This window comes from Eupeodes corollae, chromosome 3 (genome assembly GCF_945859685.1).
Source record: "Eupeodes corollae chromosome 3, idEupCoro1.1, whole genome shotgun sequence".
Lineage (NCBI taxonomy): Eukaryota > Metazoa > Arthropoda > Insecta > Diptera > Syrphidae > Eupeodes > Eupeodes corollae.
Window position 1 is genome coordinate 76,747,525 of NC_079149.1, and position 11,975 is coordinate 76,759,499.

At 37.3% G+C, this 11,975-nt stretch overlaps 1 protein-coding gene across 1 annotated transcript; it reads left to right on the plus strand.

The window, feature by feature from the left end:
• Nucleotides 1–6,331: 6,331 nt before the first annotated feature.
• LOC129950622 (uncharacterized) lies at nucleotides 6,332–11,446 on the plus strand. Its single transcript, XM_056062551.1, has one exon. The coding sequence runs from the start codon at nucleotides 6,332–6,334 to the stop codon at nucleotides 11,444–11,446; it is 5,115 nt and encodes a 1,704-aa protein (XP_055918526.1).
• The last annotated feature ends 529 nt before the right edge of the window (nucleotides 11,447–11,975 follow it).

The window sequence follows — 11,975 nt, forward strand, 5'->3', positions numbered from 1 at the left end:
ATAGCACCCCTGTTGTGGTCGGAAGGTTAAGTAAAAAAAAAGTATCAATATTATTAATTCCTGGTCTAGATTCTAGAACAAAAGTACAAGCTTCAGAAGAAAATACTAAATCTAGAATTCGATTTTGCGAGTTTTTAATACAGCTTGTTTGCTCTAAGTCAGTAAAAAGGACTTTATCGGGAAGAGATAGTTCTATTTGTGAAGAAGAAGGAGAGGCTTCAAGGCCCCCTACCCTGGGAGATAATTTGTTTGTATGTTTGTAGGAATTCCCTTCAATTCAAAACTATTCGTATTGAGTCAATGGATATGAACCCTATTATATTTTGAATTATAATTTTTTTGTATATGAAAACAAAATTTGTATTGTACTTTCTAAACTTTGTTGCAAAAATTACCACTTTTAACTGAGGGTAGGACCAAAAACATAATATTAATCTGACATTCAGCCGTATTCCAAGAGCTTAGTACAAATTAATCAAATTTTGACCAATGGACGATCCGGGGGGTAGGTCATTTCAGCCGTAATGCTTATGCATTTAAGTTATAAGTAAAGATTTGTTAGTAATTTAACGACATTCACCAAAAAGTGGTTTGCTGTCAAAAACATTAAAAAAATCTTCAATTTTATATTAAGTTCCCTTTTAAAAAACATTCAATTATATCTTATTTTTTGTATGCACATAAATAGTGAACATTGAAGTGATTTTTACTTGCGACACATAGGATCTATATATATGTTAAGTATTTACGATGTTAGAAAGGTGAAACAAATGTGTCCCCCATTCCATCCGTCTGTCTGTCCTGGCCCCTTAAGCCTAAGCCACTGTGCCGATTGAAACTTTGCCTTTTAAACATTCCCTTTGATATCTACTCACAGATTCTGTATAAGATTTGGCTTAAGAAACTGAGCACTGAGCAGGCCGCTCCATTGTTCAAAACTCGATACTATTACTTTGGTTTTCTATTTGGTTATTTTGAGCATACCGAAGCATAATGTTTTGTAGGTTTTTTACATTTGGATGATGATCCATGATATTTAAGAGGCAATTATAGGATCAATTTTATAGTAAAAAAAACAGCTCTATATCATAACACTGCATCCACTTTATTTTTTTATATTGCGCGCGCACTAAAAGGCTTATGAATACCCTTATAATGATTAGACACAGTGTGAGCAATTAAGAAAGAGGGATAGGATTAGAAGAAACTGATGCACATTGGTTTAGAATATTCCACATTGTAATGAGTCTGAATACTGAGCCTGGTAAAGCATACCACATTGGTGTAGTGCGCCTAAAGCAAGAATCCCTGTACTTAACAGTACGTAAGAAATTAGGCTCAAGGGTAAACTGGTAGTCATTCCCAGCATTACGAGTATTACGGTTGAATTGTTTAAGTGGAGGAATGCAGCTGGCTATTTCACTAGAGCATTGTGTATAAAAATAACGTTTTAGAGGTCTTTTTTTTATTTGTATCCAGAAAACGTTATTGGGGCACCAGCCAAAATATGAGAATTATACTCGAGTTTTGGACGAATAAAAGCTTTGTAATTTATAGCCAGATCAGAAGGAGTAAAAAACTGCTTGCATAGTCTGAGAGAACCTAAGCACTGTGGTCACTCCACAACAAGTGGTTTGTGATGCACGTAAGTACCTAGAATTGAAAGATTTTCAGTCTTTTCGATGCAAATACCACCGATAGGTTGTGGCATTGGGGAAGGGTTACGCTTTTGAGACAGCATTGAGTTTTGGAAGCATTAGATTCTACACGATATTTTATGCGTGATTGGACAGTGCTGTCAAGATCAGAATCTAATGATATTATCATATACTGCCGTTAAAAGTCCACATACCTAGAAAAGGGATGAGAATCTAAAAACGAATATGAAAAGCTAAGTGAGAGCGAGATGGATATTGATGCGACTAACAATATATTTGCGCCAGACAATAGGCGCCAATTAATAACTGTGTAATTATTGGACGTGATTCAAACGTTCCTAATAAAAACAGAACAGAATTAAGCAGTGCTGAAGTTCTCAGGAATCAAGACAAGAAAAAGTTTTCGATGGTAATGGGAAGAAAAAGACGACAACATGCACCCCCTGTTGACACAAAAAGGGTTGCAAGGAAGTTGTTGACAACCACAACTGTTGCGGGCACCGCAGCAGTAATATCCCAACAGCAGACTCAAACTTAACTCCAGCACGATCTGAAGTATGGGGCTCACCCATCTTCACGAAGGGAGTTTCATCCAAAGCAATATTGAATTTTATGGGTAAGTTTAATTACAATCAAAATGACGTTAAAATTATTGCAAATGGTTTCGGTAAACTTAAAATTATAGTAAGGAGTGTTGAGTTGACTAGCTTCTTTTTAGAACAATTAAAAAAAAATGGTATTGAAGCTTTCTCCTTCACAACGGTATATAATGCAATTTTGAAAGGCATTTCAAATGATTTTTCATCCGAAGAAATTCGGAAAGAATTTTATAAGCTGGACCCTTCGTTGAAACTGACTGTGAAGAAATTTGAGACTGAATTGTCTAAGAAAAACTACATCCCACTTGACATCTGGCGTTCTAGAGGACAGAGATAATTTATTAAAAATCAAAAAAACTAATTTCTTACTTAGACACAGAATCAAATAGGATTCTGTCAAAAATTCGGACATGAAACAATGCTACCGTTGTCAAAGGTACGGCTATGTATCAGCGTACTGTACTTGGTCCAAAAACGGAAACATCAATCGCCTTCATGCGTTAATTGTAAGTCGAGGGGTCACACGAACTTTAAAGGATCCCCGAACCGAATTGCACTATTAAAAAAGAAAGATGCTTTGCGAGTTGAAACAAAAAATAATAAACACGTTTTCAATAAAATTAGCCCACTCCCGAGCAACGTAACCCTCTATGCAGATCCAGTTAAAAGTTTCAAAAGAGCTGAACAAACTCCAAAACAGTCGATCCCAATGCCCACGGATCATTCCATCAACGATGTTTCAGACTTCATTGACGAGTCAGTTCGAGTTTTGGTTTACCAATATCAAATCTCATTTCTAATATAATAGGCTTTTGGTCAAACTACAAGAAAATGGATGAATCTCAAAAACCAGGTGATTACCTGTGTTTTATCGCCTCCCTCTCCCCCATTGCATCATAGTCTGTAAAATCATTACCCCCAATATAAATTCTTTATCTAGAGAAAAAACAATAGAAATTAACCTCTTGTTAAAAGAGACCTCTCCTAAATAAATAAATTGGGTGACTTACAACTCTCTGAGCTGTAAAAAATGCAATCATTTTTGTATTGCAGTTAAATGATTAAAAAGACTTACATTTTGAATAATTTGACTTCATGTCAGTACTTAACTTCGAAAAAAAAATCACAGTTAATTTTGAAGTCTTTTGTAAAAAAATCATTTAGAGCAGTTAAAGAACTTAAAGTCAAAAGAATGCATTACTTTTTACTGCTCGCATTCTTGTAAGTCTTTTAAAAGTCTTTTACATTCTTTGCATTCATTAAGTCTTTTGATTGCATTCAATGTAATGCAGTCATTTGAATGCTTTAGAGTCTTTTTACTGCTTGAAATCTTTTTATTGCTTGAAGTCTTTTGAGTGCTTTAAGTCTATCTATATAGTTTATCATCAGGTTCCTTACGACTAGCATTTACTTTGCTCTTTTGATTATTAAATTCATATTGTACTCGTAGTTAGCCTCACAAATACAAAGTCTATCAAAATTTTAAAAAAATATACAACAAAGGAAGGCTAATGTTGCACGTTGTTTTTAATAATAATTTAGTTTATATTTGATTTAGTTTTTTTTTGTTGAAAAAGTGTTTCTCCTGCCCGAACTAAGAACACCTACACAAACGTCTTTTTTTAGAAGCCACCTTATATGTTTTAGCCTATGATCACACCTTCTGCACAATACATTCATAAAAAGTAGTCTTTAGACTTCAAGCAGTAGAAAGACTTCAAGCAGTAAAAAGACTTCAAAGCATTCAAATGACTGCACTACATTGAATGCAATCAAAAGACTTAATGAATGCAAAGAATGTAAAAGACTTTTAAAAGACTTACAAGAATGCGAGCAGTAAAAAGTAATGCATTCTTTTGACTTTAAGTCTTTTAACTGCTCTTAATGATTTTTTTACAAAAGACTTCAAAATTAACTGGGAATTTGTTTTCGAAGATAAAGTATTGCATTAAGCAATGTTAATGCATTCCCAAAATTCAGTTAAATGAATGGGACTTTTCGCGATGAAATAATAAATGATTGCATTCTTTTACAGCTCTGAAACTCTCAACCATTCCTGTGTGCGAGTATTGTTGTCAGGAATGGAAGGGACCTACAATTTTAGGCCGAATCCGAACGGCTAATTTGAGAAAGCACTTTTTCATGACAAGAATTACTCTTGAAGGAATTGTCAATTCCTCGCAAGAGGCAGTACCCGCGAAAATTAATTTTTTTACATCGCTTTTAATTCAAGAAACTTGTCTTCAAAAAGCTACGGTAAAGTGTCCTTTTAATGACATATACAATTTAATAAGAAATAATGATGGTCGAGTAACAAGAATTCTACTCAAGAGTTCCATTCGTTTCTCCCAAAAATTTTACACCAATCGGTTGATTTCAAATATACCACAGCAATAATTCCTCTAAACTCCTCAAACACTTCCAGAGCACTGTGGCACTTGTTTTCATTTACGTCCCTTCCCTCCGCGCTTAATAATATTGTCGGGAAGACTCGACTACAAACCAGATGGCTCCCATCTGGCCAATTGGTTCCAGGACAACCATTTTCTTGATCTAGACTTAATTCCGGCGGCAGGCCCTACTTGTCCTGCATCGGGCTCCCATATCGATTTTTTCTTATGCCTTCCAATCTTAGATCTCTTAATGCCAACTCAGATCATTACTCGGTGTTCATGAGTTTTTAAATGATACAAGACTCGACTCTCCAAGACTTGCCTAAGACTTTTAATAGTTTCCAAAATGTTGGTAAATTTAGCCTTGATGCGGATTGTCGTGATGCGATCGCTCACACTGTTGAAACTCAAGACTTTTTGCCCAAGTCTAGTTCCAACAACAAATCCATACCCAAATAGAGGCTGTCTTTGATCTCGGTAGCAATCGCCTTAGTATGTAGTTTGCGTTTGCACGGTCTATCCCATCGCACTTCTTGGATGGCGGTAATATCTGCCTTGCAGCAGTTTAGGGCTTCCGCTATTTGTTCGACTGCACGTAGTCTGTTAAAGGACCTAACATTCCACGAACACAACCGAAGTTTGTTGTCCTTATTTCGTTGCTTGGGTTGTCAACAGTAAATCCATCCGTATCTGGGGCTTGTTGGTGCTTCGCAATTAAGGTATTTTTTACGTGGTCAAGAAGTCACCCCGACGGAACAATCCCTTAAATGGAGGGACAGATAAACCGCTCCTTATAGGCCCGGGCTCCGAATATGTCGTAGAAGCCCTATAAGATGTTCACTAAATAGTTGAACCTTACTGGAACTTTAGACGCAACCGTTGATTCCATCTCGAAAATTCTTCCGCTGAAGTGCCTTAGTGGAGACACCTCTCCCCCCTTTCTCATTTGTTGCCCCAACATTTTTCCACTCTCCAATTGAGGTACTAGGCACCCGATGTTCACCACGGGGAGATGAAAGTATGAGTTGATAGACAGAGGTGGGTTTTGAGAAAAACCTGTGGACGCTTATGTCCTCTTGAACGCACATGTCAACGATCTCATCATTTTATCGACTTACCAAACAAAAATGTGATCATGAGGTAATCCCGCTTCCCATTCAACGCTATACTTCCAGCAATTTATGGGACCGAATACATGTAATTCTCTAATAAAATGTATCAAATACTTCAATTTTTGTCTGAATACACGTGCTGTATTGTCATGACGATGTATTGCATTTTGAACAGGCAATAGTAAAGATGTAATCTCCGATCATTTCGGTGCAGCAAAATAAACGAAAAACAACGTTTGTAGGGTCAGCTATAGGAATATAAAAAATGAATTAAAACCTATTCTCAGACCTACCGAATGTATATGCAAACATTTTATTTAAGTTGGTTAAGCCGTTTCGGAGGAGTATGGCAAGTAACACTGTGACAGAAGAATTTTATATATTAGATTTTATAGGATTTAATTTAAAATTTCACCATAGCAACTTAGAGTTGTGACAATACATTTTTTAAATTGTGCAATCGAATTAAGTTAAAGCTCGGGAGTAGTCAATTTGACTATCAAAAATGTGATTGTGCGGTTATATATGACAAAATTAGTGATATTTACCTTGACTATAAAGCCATTTTAATGGAATCATTAGAAAAGTTTTCGACGCCTCCACCTGCAGTCAAGTTGGACGACAAAGCTTATATTGCTTCTGTTTCTGAAGGACAGCGATCCGCCCATTCAGAAGTTAGGTTGCCTCGCATCGATCTTCCTAAGTTTGATGGTTCATATACCACCTGGCGGCCATTTTATGACAGATTTCAGGCGCTGGTCCACAACAACAAAAGTTTGACAGATTTAGATAGGCTCCATTTTCTACAGTCTTGTTTAACTGATGACGCAAAACGATTCCTTCATAATTTATCTGTTGAAGCTGCCAATTATGAGAAGGCATGGACACTTTTGAAGGAAAGATATGACCATAAACGCATTCTGGTGCATATCCAAATGCAACAACTTTTTGGACAGTCTCCACTTCCTCGTGAAACTGCCACAGGTTTAAGAAATCTATTGTACACTACAAAAGAATGTTTTATTGCGTTGCAAAATATGGATGTTCCGGTTGAAAAGTGGGACATTGTTCTCATCTGGTTCATTAACCAGAAATTGCCGTCGGCTACTCAAAAGCTGTGGGAAGAAAGTTTAGGTGATAAAAAAGAACTACCAAAATTCAATGAATTTACCTCATTTTTGGAAAAACGTTTTCGAACTCTTGAGGTTTTCGATCAAAAGGATCAGAGTACTTCAAATTACACCAAATTTGATCCAGCAGCTAATGCGAAACTACGTTTTCCACTGAAATCCAAGGTTTTACTTGCTAAGCAAAAATTTAAGCCTGCTAAACCAACTGTGACTGAAAATTTAATATGTAAATTATGTAATAAAGAAAAGCATTCCTTGAAAAGATGTCAACAATTTTTAAATATGGACACCATGGGTCGTACAGATGTTGTTCGACGGTTGAAGGTATGTGAAAATTGCCTTTCTTACAGGCATTTCTTAAATGAATGTCCAAGTCCACTATGCTGCTTCTTTTGTCAGCAGAGACATCATTCTTTGTTGCACGTAAACCAACAAGTGCAGAATAACAATATCCAAAGAAATCCCGCACAATCTTCTTCGAGATTTCCAACACAGCCGAGAGCAACTACCTCAAATGTAGTTCAAACAACAATGAATGCAAATGCCTTCGAATTCCAACCCAACAATGATGCTCAAAATTCCACCACCTTAAACTATCACACTTCATATGGTGATCGAGATTTCTCTCACCAAGTGCTATTAGCAACCGCTATAGTTAAGGCCCGTTCTTCAGACGGCCGGTTACATTTTTTAAGAGCCATGATTGATACAGGTTCTGAATCTTCATTTATTACTGAAGAAGCTGCTCAGTTGCTTAAGTTGAAAAAATTGAAGACATGTGTCGAGGTATCAGGGCTGGGGTTGGTCAGTAGTGGCACATCGCAGAACGCTGTACAGGTACAGATAATATCTTGCCACTCACCGTTTCAAACTGCCTTACAGGCATTCACATTTAAGTCGCTCACTGGCCTTCTACCAACCCAAAGAATGGTGCCTGATACATGGAAACACCTTATTGGACTTCCGTTGGCAGATCCACATCTCCACGTACCAGCACCAATCGATTTACTTTTAGGCAGTGACGTTTGTGCCCAAATATTTCTACCGGAAATTAAACGCCCGGAAGATGGCACCGGACCGATGGCACAAAAAACGGAATTGGGCTGGATTGTACTAGGAAGAGTTTCAACACATCCTCGTCAACAAATCCGCAGTTTCTTTCAAACAACTGATTTGAACCTTCAACTACAGAAGTTTTGGGAAATGGAAGAGTTACCGTTTCAAGTTCATGAGACCGAAGAAAACGTAGCTTGCGAGGCACATTTCGAAAAATATACTCGACGTTTAGCTAATGGTCGATATCAAGTAAAAATGCCATTCAAAGATGACACGTTGCCAAAGATGGGATCCAGTCGACAGATGGCTTATCAACGTTTTCTTCATCTTGAAAAGAAGCTTGAAGCTAACCCAACTCTTCGAGCTGACTACATAAAATGTATAAAAGAATATGAGACGCTCCATCACATGGAGCAGATCAGTAACGATGATGAGGTACTCAACACACCAAACCACTTTATCTTACCACATCATGCTGTGATTAAGGAATCAAGCACAACTACGAAGACTCGAGTTGTTTTTGATGCTGCTTCGAAAGATTCGAATGGAAAATCTCTTAATGATTATCTTCTGGTCGGTCCAAAGCTACAAACATCTATTATAGATCTCGTCATACGATGGCGAACACACCGATATACTTTTACTGCCGACATAGAAAAGATGTACCGACAAATTTTGGTGAGTCATCCAGATTGCTTTTATCAAATCATCATGTGGAGAGAAAACCGAACAGAACCTTTGAAGCTTTACAAGCTCAAGACTGTAACGTTTGGTACAGCAAGTGCTCCTTATTTAGCCATAAAAACCCTACAACGTTTAGCCCAAGATGAACAGGATAAGTATCCTGTGGGGGCGAAGGTCGTACGAGAAGATATGTATGTTGATGATTTGATTAGCGGTGCAGATTCTATGGAAGAAGCAAGAAGAAAACGAGATGAAGCAAAAGAACTTTTATCGTCAGCCGGGTTTAATCTACGCAAGTGGACAGCCAATCATAGAGACTTGATTGAAGATATATTAATTCAAGATCGCGAATACGATTTCGAGCTTCCTTTTGATCTGTCCAATCACGTGAAAACTCTTGGCATAAAATGGTTTCCTAGCTGCGATTTCTTTTCATATAAAAATGCACAGGAACCAAATGAAACGACAACGAAAAGAACTATTTTATCGACCGTCGCCAAGCTTTTCGATCCGCTTGGATGGATTTCACCATGCATAATCACTGCAAAGATTATTATGCAGAAGCTCTGGGATCACGGATGTGATTGGGACGAGGAAGTTCCAGCCCACATCAAAAAGAGTTGGGAAGCTTTTCAGCTAGAACTCCCGATGATAGAAAATGTGAGAATTCCGCGATGGAATCGAATGAGCCCATCAAATAAAGCAATCGAGTTGCATGGCTTCTGCGATGCTTCAACCAAAGCATATGGAGCAGTGGTTTATGTTCGAGTATTAGATAGCAAAGGAGCTATCCACAATAACATACTTCTAGCAAAGACGAAGATTGCTCCGAGCAAGCGGACGATCACGTTACCTCGCCTTGAACTTTGCGGTGCAGTCATTTTGGCACAACTTTTGCAATATACTAGAGATGTCTTAGCCATTCCTAATGTTCGCATCTTTGCCTGGACTGATTCTACAATTGCTCTTGCTTGGATTCGAACAACTCCATCAAATTGGACAACATTCGTTTCAAATCGAGTATCCGAAATACAACGATTAATAGGCAGCGATTGTTGGTCTCATGTACCAACACAGCACAATCCAGCTGATCTGGCATCCCGTGGCGTATATCCATCAATTATGGAATCCTTAGATGTCTGGTGGAACGGTCCAATATTTTTAAGATCGATGTGGGAATTTGATGTACCCGGTCAAGTTGAAAGTGTTGAAACAGAAGAAGAACGTCGTCCAGTAAAGATCCATACCATTCAAGTTGCTGAAGAACTCACCAGCGTAATTATTCACAGGATCTCGAGCTTACACAAGGTAATTCGAGTAATAGCGTGGTGGCTTCGATACAAAACCAATCTCCGAGCCATGAGTCTGGTCAAAAAAAAGTCAAACATTAGCAATGTGCTAGTGACTGCCTCGAAACTCACCGGACCATTAAGGGTGTCGGAGTTGGAAGCAGCTCGAACTCTTGCTATCAAAACAGCTCAGAGCGAGATGTTCTCCAAAGAATTGAAAGATATGCAAGAAAATAATAAAATACCCAAACAATTACAATCACTAAATGTATTCATTGATACCAACGGAATTATGAGAGTCGGCGGTCGACTTCAAAACTCACTGCTACCTTATGAGGCGCAGCATCCAATTTTGTTGAATAATAGTCACCATTTCACAAGACTTGTGGCAAAAGACGCTCACAAAAATACCTTGCATGGTGGAATCCAACAAATGATAGCGTACATACGTCAACGATTTTGGATTGGCCAAATTCGAAGAAGTGTGAAGTACCAACTACATCATTGCACGACTTGTTATCGGCAAAAGGCTGCAGAGATGCAGCAATTGATGGGAAATTTACCAGCTGCAAGAGTTCGTATGGCCAGACCATTTTGTCACACGGGCGTTGACTACGCAGGACCCATCGAAATCAAAGCCTGGAAAGCACGCGGCAGTAAAATCCTGAAAGGATATTTCGCTGTCTTTATATGCCTGACAACAAAAGCTATACATTTAGAAGTCGTTTCAGACTTGACGACACAAGCATTTTTGGCAGCATTTAGAAGATTTACTGCCAGACGGGGAATTTGCAAACAAATTTATAGTGATTGTGGTACGAACTTTGTTGGAGCAAATACTGAACTAAACAAAATGTTAAAAGATGCACAACATGATTTTAAGGAAATCGCGGAAAACCTTGCAAATCAAGGTACGGAATGGCATTTTATTCCTCCCGCTTCTCCTCACTTCGGTGGATTGTGGGAAGCTGGTGTGAAGTCGGTCAAGTACCATTTAAAACGGATCGTTGGAACAGAGAGACTAACTTTTGAAGAGCTCACAACACTTCTAACTCAAATAGAAGCGTGCTTGAATTCGAGACCTTTGTGTCCTCTTTCCGATAGTATTGATGATTTAGATGTGTTAACCCCAGCACATTTTTTAATCGGCGAATCCCCTCATGCTGTGCCACAAGGTGAAATTGACATCAACATCACGTATATGGATAGATGGAAGCGAATGCAAGCGTTAATGGAGACATTTTGGAGTAAATGGAGTTCCGAATACTTATCCCGGCTTCAACAGCGTCCAAAGTGGATGAAAGTCCAAGAAAATATCAAAATTGGAGATATCGTTTTGATCAAAGATGAAAGATTTCCACCGACTCATTGGAACCTAGCTCGCGTTCACGAAACTCATCCGGGATCAGATGGATTAATCCGTGTTGTTACAGTGAAAACCAAATCCGGAATGATAAAACGGCCCATTGCAAAAGTTTGTCGCTTGCCATCGAATGAAACACTTGAACAACAAACAATCGTTTAAAAGTCAATCACAAAATCACTTCACCACCGTTCAAAATAACAATCAAATTTCTTCACAAATTATTTCACCGGAAATTAAATTTCGAAAATAAAATAATAATATTCAAATGTAATAAATTAAAATAATACATATATAATAATAATTAATCAAATCATTAATTCATTAATAAAACCATCGCTTCAGCGTTGTGTAAAATGTTTTTTATAAACTAAAATCTATAATTGTTAAAATTAAATAAACCACAGTTTAATTTTTTAATAACATTTATTAAAACTTAAAATTTTTACAAACATATATGATATACAATTGAAATCATGAAACAAAATATATAAATATAAAATGAGAATATTAAATAAAACAACAAATTAATTTCAAAATTTAATTTTATTTCATCGAAATTCAAACAAAAATCAAATTGTTCTTACAATCGAACTTAAAAGAAAATGTAAACAAACAAATAAATAATTTAAAATGGCCACTGCAAAAAGCTACCAGCTATGTCCAACATTTAGAAATTAAAACACAGATA